This window comes from Ascaphus truei, chromosome 3 (assembly GCF_040206685.1).
Source record: "Ascaphus truei isolate aAscTru1 chromosome 3, aAscTru1.hap1, whole genome shotgun sequence".
NCBI lineage: Eukaryota > Metazoa > Chordata > Amphibia > Anura > Ascaphidae > Ascaphus > Ascaphus truei.
Genome location: NC_134485.1, coordinates 437,908,630 through 437,928,741, shown reverse-complemented (window position 1 = coordinate 437,928,741; position 20,112 = coordinate 437,908,630). Strand labels below are relative to the sequence as shown.

General features: G+C 47.8%; 1 protein-coding gene across 2 annotated transcripts in view; it reads left to right on the top strand.

Moving 5' to 3' along the window:
* The window catches only part of MAB21L3 (mab-21 like 3), a 121,263-nt gene that overhangs the window by 70,688 nt on the left and 30,463 nt on the right, over positions 1–20,112 (top strand). For both annotated transcript variants that reach the window (XM_075592965.1, XM_075592964.1), the window contains one exon: positions 17,894–18,034. In XM_075592965.1, the coding sequence (XP_075449080.1) occupies positions 17,894–18,034 (141 nt within the window). The remainder of the gene's footprint in view (positions 1–17,893; positions 18,035–20,112) is intronic.

Here is a 20,112-nt window from a genome sequence, read left to right as displayed (position 1 = left end):
TAAGCAGTGAGGTTGTGTCTTTCAGGTGTACACATACATTCTGACCTCAGCCTACATACAGTTAAACTGGTTATAGAGTTGAGTCACGTGTAGAAAGGATACGTCATCCAGGAGACGTGTGTACTGTAAGAATGTTTTAGTAAAGTGTATATATGCGGACACTTAGGAAAATACAGTCATTGTGAATCCCAAAGAGTTAAGTCAAATTGTTTTTAAAAAACAGTGCAGTGGCTGCAGGATCACCAGAGAGTTTATGTGAGTGGATGTAAAATTATCTCAGGATCTCGCTAATCACAATGGTTCATTGTAATCTTGGCACCAGTCAGGTTAGGGGAAAGTGATTTCAGAGCCAGAGTTTCCTCTTTAAACAGGTCTGCCTTAGTCACAGGGTCTGTTGTTTGGTTACTAAACAGAGGAACATTCTAATTTGTGGTTTCGAGATGGGGATCAGACACACTTTTTAACTTGAACAGTTTGGGATTTAGTGACAATGTCCTTTCTTTTAACATTGAACTGGAGTTTAAATAAACCGTCTAATCAAATTTTTTACTAAATAAATAATGGGACGAGCTATAAACCATTCTTTCTGAGCCTGGCCCTGATATACTTTCTGTGCGTTTCATGCACACTACCCTTTTCTTATCGTACTCTGTATATTCCTCGTGTTTTTGCCCTGTTTGTATTTGATTTTATGCTATTTACGTATGAACCCATTTGCACACTTTTTTTTCCGTTGCTTCACTTGCGCTTATTTACACTACCGACACGCTTTATCACTCTGCGGCCAGATCCGCAAGCCGGGAGATTTCCCGGCTTGCTAGTGGCCGCCCCTCGGCGTGCCGCGCGTCATAGACGCGCGGTCACGCGTCTTCGGGAGCGTGCGCCCCCTGCACGCGCGTCCAGGGGCTCCCCGAGGGAGCCCTGGTGTCCCGCGATCGCGGGACAGCGGCAGGGGGTTCCGGGGGACCCGGCGGACCCGGCAGCGGTAGGGAGAGCGCCCCGATCGGAGGGCGCTCTTCCGCTGCTTCGGCGCGCGCCCGTCACTCTCGGGCGCGCGCCAGGCTACTGCTGCGGCCAAGAACGGGCAAATGCTCGAATAAACTTGGCCGCAGCAGTAGCGGTCAAATCATGGTTCTAATTGTCCTGATAAAGGGCCCATGTCAGGACTGAGACGGTAATCCTATATTAAAACTATTGTCACTGTATTGCATGTGGCAGCTATGTTGCAGCGCAGCGCTGAATGACCTGTCAGTTACTGCCGCGACCGGTGTTTTGGCGGTTGGGGCAGTCTGGCCAGCACATTAAAGGTTAAGCCCGGTCATTGCTTCTACCTGTCAACATGGATGCCTCTGTTACAGGATAACAGATCCTCTTATTGCCGCCAAGATGGCTGACGTGTGTTTCTGCGTATCCCCCTGTAAGACCGTGTGTTCCCCATGCATACTGTATGTAGCGGGTGTACCCCTGGGGTACTATAACTACTGATGCTGCTGTCACCTGTGAGGCTAACAAGAGGCCTGAGCCTCCGCCACTGGGAGCCTGGGGTGTACTTACACTCGGTGCAGCGCCTCCACTGATGAGGGATCCCAGCGGGGTGGGAGTGTGCCCTCACCGGAACCCACATACAGTAAATGCACACAATGGGAATAAACAGTATTAACTGAGCATGAACGGTAACTTCAGGGAAACTCTCTTTGCATAACATCAATACATCATTACATCATATGGATAACATTGCATCACCCTGAATGCATACCATCCCCTCAGCCCACATGTCCATCATCACATCACCCTCAGTCCTTGGTGTACCAATGTGCCAGGGCACTTATCCCTTGAGTGTCCACAAACAATAAGGTGAGTGTGAGGGATAGCGCTTCCCTGTGTTGGGGCCCGGTGGTGCACTTAATATATACTACCTCCCTGATCATAGTCCTGATCAGGATAATCCTTGGCAATCAGCTACTCCGCACAGTGATCCCACGGCGCGATGCGCTGATCCTTGCAGGAATGATTACACCCTCTGACTCCTCCAGGGAGGGATCCCCAGCCGGATGATCCTTTGTGAACAGTCTCTTCTATGGCGTCAGATCCTCTTTCAGCTACACGCTGTACTGACTGTCCGGCACTGTCCTGCAGCATCTCTCTCTCTATGAGTATAGTGAAGGAGTCCCTGTCTTAAGGCATTTCCCTATCTCATACAGTTAATTCTTTACAGTGTCTCAGGGGACTAACTGGGCCCTGGGGGTATACCTCTGGCCTAGTCCCTGGAGCACTGCTCTGTGGACACTACCTGCACCGTCAGTGTCCAGGTCTTGACTCCCACTTCCTGTCCCAGCAGGCAGTAGTCTTTCCTTCCTCAGAAGCAATCCAGCCATCCCATTGGCTATCGTGTGTCACCAGGCAGCTCTCTCCCTAAGCATCATGGGAGTTGTAGTCTCTCTGCTGCATAATTAACATTGGAATTGCGTGCGCATAGGACACTGCGCATGCACGACTCTAATGGCCGCCGCATCTTTCCAGGCACTTCTCAGCTCCTCGCCGCTTCTGCGCATGCGCGACTCTGCGCGCGTGCACGCCTAACATGGCAGCACCTCCGTCGTCCCGCCATCAGCATTCTGCGGGTAAGGAGGGGGAAAAGGGAGCGCGGTGAGACCGGAGGCCTGGCTACATGTATGTATTTGTATGACTGCTTTGTGTGCTGGGCTGGTAATTCACTTAGACATGTTCGACAGGGAGAGATGGAAAAACTGGAAAAAACTGCTAGAGAGTGTGTTCCCAATAAAGAGGTTTATTGGATCAGAGCATAGTACACAAAAAATGAGCCCTAGGGCCCCCACCAACGCGTTTCGAGCTTCCGCTCTTTCTCAAGGTGCATGCCTCTTTATTGGGAACACACTCTCTAGCAGTTTTTTCCTGTAGTGCTCCATCTCTCCCTGTCGAACCTGTGAATATTCTGGAGAACAGGCAGCACACATCCATGGAAGAAAAGACCCACAGAAGACCCTTCTACAAACAGTGAGTTATTTGCTCCTTTTACACCATAGAAATCCTATTCAATGTTTGAGACTGGACACAAGCAAGTGTGAGTATTCATCAATCAAGAGATGTTGCTCGTCCAGCTTATTGATGCAATGGAAATGGTGTGACATGAATAGAGGGTTCATTTAAAACGTGGGACACTTCAAGGATATGGAATTATGTCCTAATATGTAAATTACCCAACAAATGGTCAGGTCTGTGCTAGAGCACCATACAGTGTTGTTTACAATTCACTTAGCCAGCCATCACACAAAGGAATCTGGGCCTACTATCCACAGGTGGGCTGTGCGATGAGCTTGGGGCACTGGAGGAGTGGGAGGGGTGTTTACTCAGGTCTGGGGAATACAGACTTCAAAAGCGAAGCCATTGTTCATCCCAGACTGAGGTGTCTCTCTCTGCAGGAAGTATCAGGCTGAAACAAGGAACTGAGGCCTGGGTCCTAGCCCCAACCCACCTCTGAGGGCTATCCTAAAGCACTGTCCCCTCCTACCGCAGAACAGGGAGGTAAAATAAATTGTGATTTGTTCCTTGGAAATAGACCCACGCACAGTGAATTACATTATACAATGGAAAACATACTTACTGGGTGTCTGGGTGAAAAAACTAGCCTTTTCTAGCTTCTACAGTCCATAAAACAAAGTCTTTAGGTTATCAGGGTTTAGCCCAAAAAGTCCTGGAAGTCAATTTGGCATGAGTTACCAGACGCCACCGCTGTATCTCTTCTGGAGATGCCAAAATCCCTTGGCCGGGAGATAGTACCAAATGCCCTGGTAATATTTTCGGCATGTAGTTCCATCCGCGACAGCTACGTTCTATTCTCAGAACTTGGCCCCCGAAAAGTGGGACTTAGAAAATGTCTTGCCTTGAAATTCCTGAAGCCGGCTCGTGTCTATTTCTCTCAGAGCATCTTTTGGTGATTTTGAATTTGCCGCTGCTGTCTTGGCGCTTAGAATCTGAGGACTGGATTGGCTGCTGGGTTTCTTATAGTATTTCAGTCCCATTCATGAAATACTACAACCAATCCGAGCGTGGGAGAATTCCTATCAGCCAATCAGAGCATTGCCAGTCTACTGAAGCCGGGCAAGGAGGGATTAGAAATCTGACAGGGTGTAAGGAATCGGGGGCCACGTCCCTTGCGGCGTGACCCCTCCTTACCCACTACCAGTACTGCAGCGGCTGCTGCCCCTGCCCCCCGTCGCTACCCATGCCGCCGCCCAGTGCATACCTTGAACTCTGCCGTCGCCATCTTAGATTCTGGCACTGGTGTTACAGACCCTCAGCTGGGCTCTACTATTTCCTGGTCTCTCAGCCACTCACGAGCAGCTCCTCGACACACCTCCGCCATGCCCCTCGTCCGGATTGGTCACTGTCGCTTTAAATATCCGGCTGTGACTTCACTTCCTTGCTCTGCATAGCTCCTTGCTTCCTGTGTAGCCTGGAAACTGTGTCGTGCTCCTGTTTGTCTTTTCTCCTACAGATTTGAACCGGCTTGTCTGACTTACCCCTCTGGCTCCCGACTTCGGCTTACCCATCACGATTCTTACCTCTCAGACCCTTGGACACGGAAACGAATTTAAACTACGGAACTCTCTATACTCCTGAACTCGGCAAGTACAACGACTATTCTAAATCTTAACCCAGGCCTGGCCACGCTACAACCACATCCCGGACCCGCTCCCTCTGCTGTCGGTGTGTATATTCAACATCCCACCTCAGTACAGGGGACTGGCCTGGTCTATGGGCTGCACAGCGTGACATTATGCAGAGCCCAACAGAAATGACTGAGGTGGGCCAACTAATCAGGGGACTTGCGCAATGCATTGGTACTTTGGGAACTCAGATCACAAGCCTGGTACAACAGCGTTCCCAGCTTTCACTACAGCCTATTCCGGCCCCAGCCGCGCAGGGTGGCGACCGGCCATCAGAACTCAGGATTCCTACGCCTAAAGCATATGCGGGTGACCCTCTAGCCTGTCGTGGTTTTTTGAATCAATGTGAAATACAATTTGAGATTTCTCCCAGCCTGTTCCCCACCGGACGCACCAAGGTAGCCTATGTTTACTCTCTTTTAACAGGGGACGCCTTGGCGTGGGCCTCTCCCATCTGGGAGTTGCGTGCGGAAACCACCCAGGATTACCAGCTCTTCCGCCAAGAATTCCAGCAGGTATTTGATATTCCCGCCCGCAGTGATACTGCCGCTGCTTCTCTTGTTCAATTGTCTCAAGGTCGTAGGTCCGTAGCCAAATATGCATTGGAATTCCGGACTGTCGCGGCGGAGACGCATTGGAACCAAGAAGCCCTTATTGCTGTGTTTTGGCAAGGTTTGTCCGACTCTGTAAAGGATGAACTTGCAGTTCAGCACAGGCCCCAGGAATTGGAGGAATTGATCGCACAATGCATACGAGTGGATCAGCGCCTTCAACAGCGCCGTCATGAACGCCAGCGTCCCAGAATTTTCTCTTCTGACCCTATTCTCCCCAGATCCTTCCCAGCTATTCGTCCTGTTCTAGACACTGTGGAACCCATGCAGATTGCCAGTCAAGAGTTCCGTAATACCGACAGGACTGCCGATAGAACTCCTGACCGGACTGCCGAAAGGGCTCGTCGCCGGAATGAGGGCCTTTGCTACTATTGTTGATCTCCTGAACATACGGTACGTTTTTGTCCTTTAAGGCCCAAAGAACAAACACGACCAATGGGGCAAGAGGGACTCATTTTGGGGTCAATATCTTCTCACCCTATCTCTGAAGAGGAACTCCCTAAGAGAATTATGCTTCCAGTCTCGCTTGAGGGTCCGAATTTTCACGTAACCACAGCCGCTTTTCTTGATTCAGGATCCGGTGGTAACTTTGTGGATCAAGATTTTGCTACTCTTAACAAGATTCCGCTCATCGCTAAGAAATCGCCGATTGGCCTCGAGGCTATTGATGGTCGCCCTTTGCAACCTGCCTTCATCACGTTAGAGACTCTTCCATTCACCCTTTCTGCCGGTACTCATACCAAAATCATATCCTTTGACGTGATGCACTCTCCTGCCGTTCCAGTTATCCTAGGATTACCCTGGCTACAGCAGCACAACCCACGCATTGATTGGAGGGATGGCAAGACAATTCAGTGGGAGCCAGAGTCAGACGCCTCACCATTGCCGGTCATTTCTCCTACCACAATCCTCGCGGGAGTGGAAACACCCCCGGCTAATGATTCCGCTCTTCCTGAAGCATATGCGGATTTCATCGACATGTTTAGCAAGACACAATCGGAGGTTCTACCTCCTCACAGACCTTATGATTGCCCCATTAATCTGGTTCCCGGCGCTGTTCTTCCAAAATGTAAGTCCTACCCCTTGTCTCTCCCTGAAACTGAAGCCATGGCAGCATACATCAAAGAAAACCTTGAAAAAGGATTCATTTGTAATTCTTCGTCCCCCGTTGGTGCCGGTTTCTTTTTTGTCAAAAAGAAAGACGGATCCCTGAGACCATGCATTGATTACCGAGGACTCAATCTCATCACAGTCAAGAATCGATACCCCCTTCCGCTGATCGCCGAACTTTTTGATAGGCTTCAAGGGGCAAAAAAATTTTCCAAGCTAGACCTCCGAGGAGCTTACAATCTTGTTCGCATCCGAGAAGGCGATGAATGGAAGACTGCCTTCAATACCAGAAGCGGCCACTACGAGTATCTTGTAATGCCCTTCGGCTTATGCAATGCTCCTGCTGTTTTTCAGGATTTCATGAATGATGTCTTCCGTGATGTTCTCAACTCTTTCGTAATCGTCTATCTGGACGATATCCTAATTTTTTCTAAAAATCTTCAAGATCATGTCCAGCATACCAAGCTCGTTCTCGCTCGCCTTCGTGTCAATAATCTCTACGCTAAGCTCGAGAAATGTCTTTTTCATCAAACCTCTACTGCCTTCTTAGGCTATATAATTTCTGATAAAGGATTTTCAATGGACCCTGAAAAACTTAAGGCTGTTTTGGATTGGCCTCAGCCCAACTCTCTCAAAGCCATCCAGCGTTTTTTGGGCTTCTCCAATTACTATAGGAAATTCATCCGAAATTTTTCCACCACTGTGGCTCCCATTACGGCCCTTACCAAGAAGGGAGCTGACCCGTCTGTATGGCCTCCGCAGGCCGTCTCGTCCTTCGAAACCCTGAAACAAGCTTTCGTCTCGGCACCCATCCTGCGACATCCCGATGTTAGTCTTCCTTTTACTTTAGAAGTTGATGCATCTGATTGTGGTGCAGGCGCCATCCTGTCCCAGAGATTCTTCCCTCAAGATAAGCTTCATCCATGCGGTTTTTTTTCAAAGAAGTTTTCGCCCGCTGAAAAGAACTATGATGTTGGCAATAGAGAGCTCTTGGCTATCAAGATGGCCTTACAGGAATGGCGACATCTCCTGGAAGGTTCCCGCGAACCTATTTCTATATTGACCGACCATAAAAACCTTCTGTATATCGAAAATGCACGTCGTCTGGGGTCTCGTCAAGCTCGCTGGGCACTATTTTTCTCAAGATTTAATTATACTCTGTCCTAAATTCCTTGTTCTAAAAACACAAAAGCTGATGCCTTGTCCCGACAATTTTCTCAGGAGGAAAGATCCGAAGAGACCCCTGAAACTATCGTACCCTCTAAGTTTATAATTTCCGCCAACTCATTTGACATTCTCGAAAAGATCGTTGAAGCTCAAACACAAATTCCGAGTGGTCTAGAGGTACCGGAGGGAACTCTTTATTCCGCACCCAGGTTTCATCAAAAGATATTAGAATGGGGTCACTCTGTCCGTTCAGCCGGCCATCCCGGTTTCAAAAGAACTTTGGATCTTATCAAACGTACTTTTTGGTGGCCTAATATGGCAAAGATGGTTCATGAATTTACTAGTGCTTGTCCAGTATGCGCACAAAACAAGACTCTTCATCAAAGACCCTCAGGCTTGCTCATGCCCTTGCCAGTACCCGAACGTCCATGGTCACATATTTCAATGGATTTCATTGTGGATCTACCCCCTTCCAGAGGGATGAATACCATTTTGGTCATCGTTGACCGTTTTTCAAAACAGGCCCACTTTGTTCCACTCAAAGGACTTCCCTCCTCGCCCACCCTAGCTGATATCTTCACCAAGGAGGTGTTTCGCATCCATGGGATACCTACATCCATAGTCTCGGACCGAGGCACACAATTTATATCGAAATTTTGGCGGGCTTTCTCCAAGAGGCTTGGCATGGCGCTATCCTTCTCATCAGGCTATCACCCCCAAACTAATGGGCAAACAGAAAGACTTAATCAAACGCTGGAACAATACCTGCGGTGTTTTATTTCCGAGTCCCAGGATAATTGGGTCGACCTGCTACCTTGGGCAGAATTTGCAACCAATTCACTTCGTAATGAATCCACACATGAAACCCCGTTCTTCGTGAAATATGGTTTCCACCCAAGTCGACTGCCAATCTCAAACATTCCGATAGGAGTGCCGGCGGCTGATGACCGGGTAACTACTCTTCAGAAGTCATGGATCAAGATTCAGTCCGCGCTTCTTAGCGCCGCTCAGAAATTCAAGTCTCAGGCAGACCACCGTCGTCAACAGGCCCCTAATTACAAGCCAGGGGACCGAGTTTGGCTTTCGTCTAAAAATATCAAGTTCAAGTCTCCGACCCCGAAATTAGCACCTCGATTCTTAGGGCCTTTTCTGATCCAGGAACAAATCAATCCTGTGGCATTTCGTCTGCAACTTCCGTCTTCCATGAGGATTCCAAACGTATTCCATCTTTCTCTGCTCAAGCCATTCGTCCAGAGCAAACGGTTCCCTGCTAAGACCCAAAGACCCAAACCAGTCACGGTCCAAGGACAACCTGAATTCGAAATCCAGACAATCATGGATTCTCGTGTATCCAGAGGAAAGATACAATTCCATGTTCACTGGAAGGGTTATGGTCCAGAGGAACGCTCTTGGGTACCCAAGGAGGACATCCATGCTCCAGTTCTCTTGGACCGCTTCCACAAGAAATTTCCGCAGAAGCCTTGGATGGATCGTCCTGAGGTCGATCCTGTAAGGAATCGGGGGCCACGTCCCTTGCGGCGTGACCCCTCCTTACCCACTACCAGTACTGCAGCGGCTGCTGCCCCTGCCCCCCGTCGCTACCCATGCCGCCGCCCAGTGCATACCTTGAACTCTGCCGTCGCCATCTTGGATTCTGGCACTGGTGTTACAGACCCTCAGCTGGGCTCTACTATTTCCTGGTCTCTCAGCCACTCACGAGCAGCTCCTCGACACGCCTCCGCCATGCCCCTCGTCCGGATTGGTCACTGTCGCTTTAAATATCCGGTTGTGACTTCACTTCCTTGCTCTGCATAGCTCCTTGCTTCCTGTGTAGCCTGGAAACTGTGTCGTGCTCCTGTTTGTCTTTTCTCCTACAGATTTGAACCGGCTTGTCTGACTTACCCCTCTGGCTCCCGACTTCAGCTTACCCATCACAATTCTTACCTCTCAGACCCTTGGACACGGAAACGGATTTAAACTACGGAACTCTCTATACTCCTGAACTCGGCAAGTACAACGACTATTCTAAATCTTAACCCAGGCCTGGCCACGCTACAACCACATCCCAGACCCGCTCCCTCTGCTGTCGGTGCGTATATTCAACATCCCACCTCAGTACAGGGGACTGGCCTGGTCTATGGGCTGCACAGCGTGACACAGGGGCATGTGCCAACTTGGCACCTCTGTTACCTGTGAGTCAGAAGCCACGCGTGGAGTTAGGCATCTCAAGGTCTGTGCTGGGCGAATGGTAGTTTTTGCCGGAGACACACAGATCCAGAACGAGGCTCGGTTGAATAGACGAGTGGGACTTTTAACTTTGCTAGGATGCACCTTGTTTCCCACGGTACCGTGGTACCCAGAGACTCTTGGTGTGTGGAAGACCTCTTGGGGAAGCCTACCGAAGTGGCAGCCAAGACCTAGCGAGCAAGGATTCCCTCCGTAACCCTGTGTTGGGGAGCATAACCCTGTTTTGGGGAGCGTAACCCTGAAGCTGTGTATTGTGTTGATCCTGTTGACTCCGGCTGAAATAAACTTGTTTTTATTTAACTTCTTCATTGTCTGGCATTCGCAATTCTGTGTAAATTGTCCTGGTTTCCTGTGACAGGGTATTTTTCTGGTGGCAGAGGTGGGATCGCTAGACTCCAGCATATCCGCAAAGCAGGATAGGGTGAGCTGTGACCGGCAGTTACTGACTGGTCAGTGGTAATCTGCTTACTGTAGGTGGTAGATGTGGGGGGGGAGAGGGGGTGAGGCGGAGAGCTGTAGGGGGACGTGTTTCTATTTGTCAGTGTCTGTGTATGTGTCGTCATGTGAGTGTATGTGTACATTTCTGTCAGTGTCTCTCAGGGAGTCAGTGTGATGGACGGGTGTCACGGAGAGGTCTGATCACGCTGGAGCGCCAGACCGCAAGTACCCAAAACAGTGGTCACCGGTATTCTGAGTATATCCAGACTCCGCCCGCTGGGAACGGGCCTCGGTCCTACTGACCATGAGGTATCCCCGCTAGGGCAAAAAGGTCCCACAAACATCCACTATTATCCTCAGTCTCACTTTGCTAGGATGGTAGCATCACCCCACAGAACCACTGGAGGTCCCACCACAACAGCCACGCTCCTATACCCGGGATACCTCCCCCTCTCCCCCAAACCTGGGAACACACTGGGAATCCTAGCCTGACTTTCCTTGAAGGGTAGTTACCCCTCAGATCCACTAGGGGCCCCACCCCAAGAGGCACGCGCTGTGAGGATCCTGGCGGTCCAGACTCATCATCTCTTACGTTTCCCTCAACCTTTGGAGACGCTCAAGATGCGCGACATGGTGACGGACCCCCTGCGCGTGCGCGCGGTCAGACCAGATTTCCACGGGACCTGCATCCAGACTCCGCCCCCGCTCTGATGTCGGTGGTATGCGGCGCGCTGACAGTGCGCGACCTGTCAGTCTCCACCTGCGGACTGTGTTCCCGCGCTGACGTCAGGTGGGCGCAGAGTGTGATTGGCGCACGACCGCATCGATGCGTGGCGCACGGCCTATTACGCAGAGTTCTGTTCTCACTGTTAATTAGGCTGTACAATAGGACGCACCTGTGCGACCCAGCAGCCTATCAGTGCATCGCTTCCTGGTTCCTTGCTGTCTTCCCATTGGAAGGAAGTCCTTTATATACCTTGCTTGTTCATGTTACACAGTTACATAGTTACATAGTTACATGGTTACATAGTTACATAGTTACATAGTAGATGAAGTTTAAAAAAGACATAGGTCCATCAAGTTCAACCTATGCTAAATTTAGACAACAGATACTTTATCTTATATCTATACTTACTTATTGATCCAGAGGAAGGGAAACACACAACCCCATTAAGGGGAAAAATTAATTCCTTCCTGACTTCAAGAATTGGCAATCGGATTACTCCCTGGATCAACATTCTTCCCATGTATACTTATTTGGTATATCCCTGTATACCTTTCCCATCTAAAAAGATGTCCAACCTTTTTTTGAACAAATGTATTGTATCTGCCATCACAGTCTCCATGGGTAATGAATCCCACACTGTAACTGCCCTTACTGTAAAGAACCTTTTCCTTTGTTGCTGGTGAAATTTCCTTTCCTCCAACCTTAAGGGATGGCCCGAGCCCTTTGTACTGCCCGTGGGATGAATAGTTCTTTTGAAAGCTCCTTGTATTGTCCCCGAATATATTTGTATATAGTTATCATATCCCCTCTTAGACGCCTCTTTTCTAATGTAAATAAATCTAATTTAGCTAGCCTCTCCTCATAAGTTAGACTGTCCATCCCCTTTATTAATTTGGTGGCTCTTCTCTGCACTCTCTCTAGTTCCATAATGTCTTTTCTTAGGATTGGTGCCCAATGTGGTCTTACTAATGCTTTGTAAAGGGGCATAATTATGTTTACTTCCCTTCCATCCATTGCCCATTTGATGCAAGATAAGATCTTGTTTGCCTTTGCAGCTTCTGCATGACATTGGGCACTATTGCTAAGCCTGCTGTCTACAAGCACTCCTAAATCCTTCTCCATAAAGGATTCCCCCAATGTATCTCCATTTAATTTGTAAGTCGCCTTTTTATTCTTGCATCCCAAGCATAACCTTGTGTTGTGACGCTGTACCTTGCTCCAATTCTGAGCCTTGCTGCCTTGATCCTGTATTTGGAGTGGGAACGATGCAGATCTCATGTGATTTATTGATCATATTAATAATAGTAATTTAAATCTGTTTTTTACTACTGAAAAGAGTAAGGAAGAGATCAATTTTTTAAATCTGACAATTTATATAGAAGAAAACAAGCTACAGACATGTATAGATTTAGAGATCTGGAGGGAAATAAAAAAATTAAAACATTTGAACAAATTAGATCAGACAAAGAGATACCCCATACGGATTTTTTTTTAGATACCTTCAGATCAGAGCATTTTATAATAAACATTCTCCCTTTCCCCCATTGACTACGTTAGAAAAGCTCTGTCTGAGAGACAAATACAACGGGACTTACATCGCAGATGTATAAGGAAGTGGTCAATTCAAACTCTACAGAAAAGATAAATTACCTTATATGTTTAAATGGGAAACAGATCTGGGAGAATAGGTGAGCGAAGAAGACTGGTGGCTATTGTAACAGCAGCAGCTAAGAGCTCGATATACACTACTTTAAAGGAGAACGCATATAAAGTCCTTATGAGGTGGTATCTCACTCCACAGAAATTAGCAAGGTTTGGACCAGGATGCTCCCCTCTGTGCCCAAGACAGTGTGGAGCATCGGCGAACCTGTTACACATGTTGTGGTCTTGTCCTCGGATAGTCCCATTATGGACACAAATTAGACATTGGCTTCAGAGGATTTTTGACCTCACTATTCCTCCGGATCCATGGCTGTTCCTTTTGAATAGACCTTGGCCGGGACTTTCCAAAACAGGTAATAAACTGATTATGCATTTATTAACAGCCGCGAGGCGCGAGATCGCGACACTGTGGAAACAAGCAGAGATTCCAAATATCCCCCAGATTAGGAACAGAATGTGGTATATTTGCCAGATGGAAAAATTAACGAGTTTGGTTAATGACACTGGCGCCAAATTTATAAAAGTCTGGACGCCGTGGTTGGCCCAGACAGACATCCCAGGAGTAGAGAGAACCACAATCTGGCAATGATAGAGATACATGCGTTCTCGTCTGAAGTATGGGTAAGAATATGGGTAAGAATGAGCTATAGGTCCCCTTTTAATAAGACTAACCAGAAATATAAGAAATAATAAGAACATTAGTCACCTACAAAAGAATTGAAGAAAGTTCCTATAGGAGTAATAGTAAAATAACAGAAGCAGAGATCTCACACCTGTTATCCCCCCCCCCCTTTTGTTTTGTTTTTTGCTTGTTTACAAACAGATAACATGTTACAATTTTGCTAAGAATATTTTTTATTCCACGTTTGAAAGTTCTAAATATGCAATGTTTTATTTGATATGAAAAAATTCAATAAAAATTTGAAGTTGAAAAAAAATTTAAAAAAATGAATGCCAACAACTACCTTTTAAACTCAACTTCCCATCATCCCACTGGATTAAGAAAATCCCTGCGGGGCACTTTAGACGTATTAAACAAAATTGTTCTGATAACAGGGTGTGTAAAAACCAAATAGATATTTTTAAAAATAGGTTCATAGAACGAAACTATGAACAAATTCTATTGGATAGCGCCGTGGAGAAGACTAACCTTATGAAAAGAGAGGAATTATTACAGAATAGAGTAAAGACAAACAAAAGTAACATTGTAGGCATCCCACGTTTTGTGACACAATTCAGTAAGGATGCCAGCAGAATAAATAAGATTTTAAAACGTCATTGGCATCTGTTGCCAAAGGATCCGATCCTGGGAGGGCACATACCGAGGGATCGTCCAGGGGGATTTAAAAAAAAGCCAAACTAGCACCAAGTATTTTTAAGAAAGATCCACTTGTGAAACCACAACATTGGCTCCTCAGCCCCGTGGGGTCTGTTTAATTGTTCTAAATGCGAGGCCTGCACACGGGCATCCAAAGAACGGATCGCTTTCACATCGCATGTGAACGGAGAACATTTTCAAATTATTTTTTTTTATAAATTGTCGTACACCTTTCGTGGTGTATATTCTGGAGTGAACAAAACCCCAGCAAGCTCTTTTTGGGAACCCCTGAGCCCCCACAAAATATATATGTATCTAAGTGTCAAAATGGAGTGCTATTCAGCGTGGCATATGTATACAACAAGCGACAGAGAAGCCCAATGCTACATCCAACATGACAGAAATACACAGTAAAATACGTATAAATTGTCTTGAAAAAGGGTCATTTAGTTTAACCCTTTGGCCAAAGCGTTGTAAGCTTGCGAGCCACGACAAGGCAGACACCCGTTCGCAAGTCCTAACACTGCCAGATAAAATACTAATCTACCTCTATTAGGATTAAAATTCTCATTTATCTTCTGCAGTGCCCATGTGGACTCCAGTATGTGGGACGTACCTCAAGACCTCGGAGGCCCGCATGCTGGAGCACATGGGCAATATCAGAAAAAAACTCATGACGCATAGTGTTTCAAGGCACTTTGCCCAGGTGCATGATGGGAATCCAGCTGGGCTAATTTTTAAAGGAATTGAAGCTGTCCCTGTGAATTGGAGAGGGGGGAGACCGGCTTCAAAAACGGTGTCAAAAAGAAACTTATTGGATTTACAAGTTGGGAACACTAGTGTCCAAAGGACTTAATATAGACATAGATTTAGGTGCTTTCATTGAATAGGTCCTTCTTCCCTACACATTGGAGTTTCCATTTAAGGTATTAACTGTTTTGAGCCATATTTATCTCTCATAACTATTTTTTACTCATATAGATCTTGACAGATGAATATCACGGCGTCTTTGGATTTTCTGTATTTTTTGCTATTTTAGATATCCACTGTATTAAAGTTTGATGTATAAATATATGCGGTAGTGTACAAATAAATCGCGGAAGGACAATATGATTAATTGTAGAGCAACAGTATCTGAGTATGACAGTATATAGAAAGGATTTTATCTTCGTATACTATTTATATTGTATGATGATCGACTCCTCCTTTTGAGGATTATCAAATAGAAATCGAGAACATAACTCTGCCCCAAATTGGTCTTTTAATTTTTTGCACAAATCTGTGTGTAAGTGTATTATAATGTATCAAAGGGAACTGAATTTGTTGCAGCATTTTGAACACTGCAAAATAGCAATACTAACTGCCGAGTATCTTGGATATGTTCAGAAAAACATTTCACTGTGTATATTATACATATGGCTGCTGCCACCACAAACAGACATGTACATATGCTGACACATACACAAAGAGACACACAGATACACAAGGTGACACAAATCCAGACACACATATTGACACAAACACACAGGCTGACACACATACACTCACAAAAAAGACAGAGACACACACATACTGACACAAACACAGATACATACAAACTGACACACACAGAGACAAACTCTAGCTGACACACAGAGACCCACAAACAGTAAGTTGACAAATAAGCTAACATGCACAAGCTGACACAGACATACAGATACACACTGGCTGACACAAACATACACACATACAAAGGCTGACCGAAACAGACACACAGACCCAGAGATAGGCAGAATGGGCACAATCACTTACTACACACATTGCGCCTTCCCTCACGGCACCTTTTTATTACCGGGATCATTTGATTGAGCAAAACAAGATGGTAAAATAAATGGTAATTTATTTCTCGTTAAAGACAGACACACAAAGTTACACAATTCAAGGTTAACACACTTACTGGGAACGGGGCTAACGAATAAATCCATTTCCGAAACGAAATTCCTTCAGATCATCTTTTTAGAGCACTTTCCAATGACCGGTAGTTACTAGCAAAAGTCCTGGAACTGTTTTCGGCGCAATGCCAGACGCGACCGTGGAACTGTTTTTGGCGCAATGCCAGACGCGACCGATACGTTCTAAAAAGCGGGACTTAGAAACTTTTCTGCCTTGAAAATCTCTGAAGCCGGCTCGCGTCTATTCAGTTCTGAGCATCTTTGAATTTGCCGCTGTTGGTTTGGCGCTTGGATTCTGCGCTCCTGATTGGCTGTAAGCTCTCTCAGGCTTTCATTCACTAACCTGGCCAGCCTATCAGAGCGGGGGAATTTTCCTGCCAGTCAATCACCGATATGCCAGGTTGCAAAGCTGGGTGGGCACCTTTTCTCAGGTTGTAAAGGGGCATGCGCCAACCTGGCACCTCTGCCTCTTTGCATACCTAGCCCACCCGCTGCCCCGGCTCCACAGAGTCTGGGTTCTGGGAAATGGTGGCCGGATAGCCCTGTGTTAGCCCAGATTGTGGGTACTCAGGCAGAACTGCAGTACCCCTCCTGTCTAACACCTTGGCATCCCTGAGGCTTTCATGTCCGGACTCCGCACAGACACAGAGGCACCAAGCTTGGTTGCCATCTTGGCTGGCCGGAATCCATGACTTAGAAATCCCTCAGTTCATACACAGGTTATCAATATATATATATACACATTAAACTATAAACAATTACTACAATATATTGTGTCCGGTTTTCTGTGTGCTAAAATGTAAGAGTTCCTATTCTGTGTCAGGGAGGGAGTGAGTGTATATTCCTACAGTCACTAGCCTCATTCTTGGCACACATTAGAAAAATAACTTTTAGACACTGTAAGACCTGCTCAGCTTTATAACCTGGCTGGAGCAGCCCCTGAACCCCTACACTAGGCTCAGTGTACCTGGGCATGTATCTGGGTATCTCTGCTATATTGGGGAACCCCAGCTATACTATGGACTCTGTGTACAACTGCAGATATAGTTTAACCCCTTCATACCCATTTACCTTGTCTGGATGATGCTGCAGCAGGGAACCTGACGGTGAGTCGTAATAGCGCAGTCAGAGTCAGAGTTTGCCCGGAGCAATGTGCTTGGCTGTATCCCAGAATCTCACTCGATTCCCGGATCCAACTTTTGTGGTGTCCCAGAACTCCGTAACCCCGATACATAGACACATTCTGTGAAGACTTTCTCCGACAAACCCACCCTGAAACTTACAGCCTAGAAATCTCCCGGTCCCAGCACCCCAGGAAAGGCAAAACACAGAAATATATCGCAAAATTGATATACAGTTGCAGTAATACATTTTCGACACCTGAGTCCCAGAGCTGACACTCTAAGACCCTAACACACGGGTCAGGGTTAACAAGGTGGGCTTGACCTTTATTGATGAGCCTGGTTAACCCCTTCACCGTCACAGCGGCTTCTCTCCTCCTCTGCAGGTTCTCTCTCTCTCTGAGCCTGCAGCTTCTCTCCTCCTCTGCAGGTTCTCTCTCTCTCTGATCCTGCGGCTTCTCTCCTCCTCTACAGGTTCTCTCTCTCTGAGCCTGTGGCTTCTCCTCCTCTGCAGGTTCTCTCTCTCTCTGAGCCTGCGGCTTCTCTCCTCCTCTGCAGGTTCTCTCTCTCTCTGAGCCTGCGGCTTCTCTCCTCCTCTGCAGGTTCTCTCTCTCTCTGAGTCTGCGTCTTCTCTCCTCCTCTGAGGGTTCTCTCTCTCTCTCTCTCTGATCCTGCGACTTCTCTCCTCCTCTGAGGGTTCTCTCTCTCTCTCTCTCTTTGAGCCTGTGGCTCCCCCTATCCTCCTCTGAGGATTCTTTCTCTATGTGCCTGCTGCTACTATTCTCCTCTGATGGTTCTCTCTCTCTCTCTGAGTGATCACTAAGTAGACAGGGCCTCTCTCCCTTGATATTAAACATCCCCCTTCTCCTGCAGGTAGACCTCCGCCAACGTCGTGTCTCCAGGATGGTGGAAGAGGTACAGAAGGTTATCCAGCAGCTGACTGCCGATATCAGCACCAGGGATGCAAGATTCCAGAGTATTTCCAACACGGGGATTCACTGCGACAACCTGAAGGTGGGAGACCTGGGAGACGGCGAGGACAGGGTTAGAGAGGAGTGCAAGGCAGAGAGAAATATGTACAAGAGAGAGGAGACCGTCTGAGCAGAGAGAGGAGATAGGACAGAGAGGAGATAGGACAGAGGGGAGATAGGACAGAGGGGAGATAGGACAGAGGGGAGATGGGACAGAGAGGAGATAGGACAGAGGGGAGATAGGACAGAGAGGAGATAGGACAGAGGGGAGATAGGACAGAGGGGAGATAGGACAGAGGGGAGATAGGACAGAGGGGAGATAGGACAGAGGGGAGATAGGACAGAGGGGAGATAGGACAGAGGGGAGATAGGACAGAGGGGAGATAGGACAGAGGGGAGATAGGACAGAGGGGAGATAGGACAGAGGGGAGATAGGACAGAGGGGAGATAGGACAGAGGGGAGATAGGACAGAGGGGAGATAGGACAGTGATGAGATAGGACAGTGATGAGATAGGACAGAGAGGAGATGGGACAGAGAGGAGATAGGACAGAGGGGAGATAGGACAGAGAGGAGATAGGACAGTGATGAGATAGGACAGTGATGAGATAGGACAGTGATGAGATATGACAGTGAGGAGATAGGACAGAGAGGAGATAGGACAGAGGGGAGATGGGACAGAGGGGAGATGGGACAGAGGGGAGATGGGACAGAGGGGAGATGGGACAGAAGGGAGATAGGACAGAGGGGATATAGGACAGAGAAGAGATAGGACAGGGGGGAGGACAACCTGAAGGTGGGATACCTGGGAGACGGCGAGGACAGGGTTAGAGGGGAGTGCAGGGCAGAGAGAAATATGTACAAGAGAGAGGAGACAGTCTGAGAAGAGAGATGAGATAGGACAGAGAGGAGATAGGACAGAGAGGAGACAGTCTGCGCAGAGAGAGGAGATAGGACAGAGGGGAGATAGGACAGAGAGGAGACAGTCTGCGCAGAGAGAGGAGATAGGACAGAGAGGAGATGGGACAGATGGGAGATAGGACAGAGGGGAGATAGGACAGAGGGGAGATAGGACAGAGGGGAGATAGGACAGAGAGGAGATAGGACAGAGAGGAGATAGGATAGAGGGGTGATAGGACAGAGAGGAGATAGGACAGAGGGGAGATAGGACAGAGGGGAGATAGGACAGAGAGGAGATAGGACAGAGAGGAGATAGGATAGAGGGGTGATAGGACAGAGAGGAGATAGGACAGAGGGGAGATAGGACGGAGGGGACATAGGACAGAGAGGAGATAGGACAGAGGGGAGATAGGACAGAGAGGAGATAGGACAGAGGGGACATAGGACAGAGGGGAGATAGGACAGAGAGGAGATAGGACAGAGGGGACATAGGACAGAGGGGAGATAGGACAGAGAGGAGAGAATCTGAGCAGAGAAGGATGTAGGACATAGGACAGAGGGGAGATAGGACAGAAGGGAGATAAGACAGAGGGGAGATAGGACAGAGGTGAGAGAATCTGAGCAGTGAAGGATGTAGGACAGGGAGGAGATAGGACATGGAGGAGATAGGACAGAGAGGAGATAGGACAGAGAGGAGATAGGACAGAGGGGACATAGGACAGAGGGGAGATAGGACAGAGAGGAGAGAATCTGAGCAGAGAAGGATGTAGGACATAGGACAGAGGGGAGATAGGACAGAAGGGAGATAGGACAGAGGGGAGATAGGACAGAGGGGAGAGATTCTGAGCAGAGAAGGATGTAGGACAGGGAGGAGATAGGACAGGGAGGAGATATGACAGAGAGGAGATAGGACAGAGAGGAGATAGGACAGAGAGGAGATAGGACAGAGAGGAGATAGGACAGAGGGGAGATAGGACAGAGGGGAGATAGGACAGAGGAGAGATAGGACAGAGCTCCCCAGAGCTCCCCCTCTGTCCAGATAGGACAGAGAGGAGAGAATCTGAGCAGAGAAGGATGTAGGACAGAGGGGAGATACTGTAGGACAGGGGGGAGATAGGACAGAGAGGAGATAGGACAGAGGGGTGATAGGACAGAGGGGAGATAGGACAGAGGGGTGATAGGACAGAGAGGAGACAATCTGAACAGAGAAGGATGTAGGACA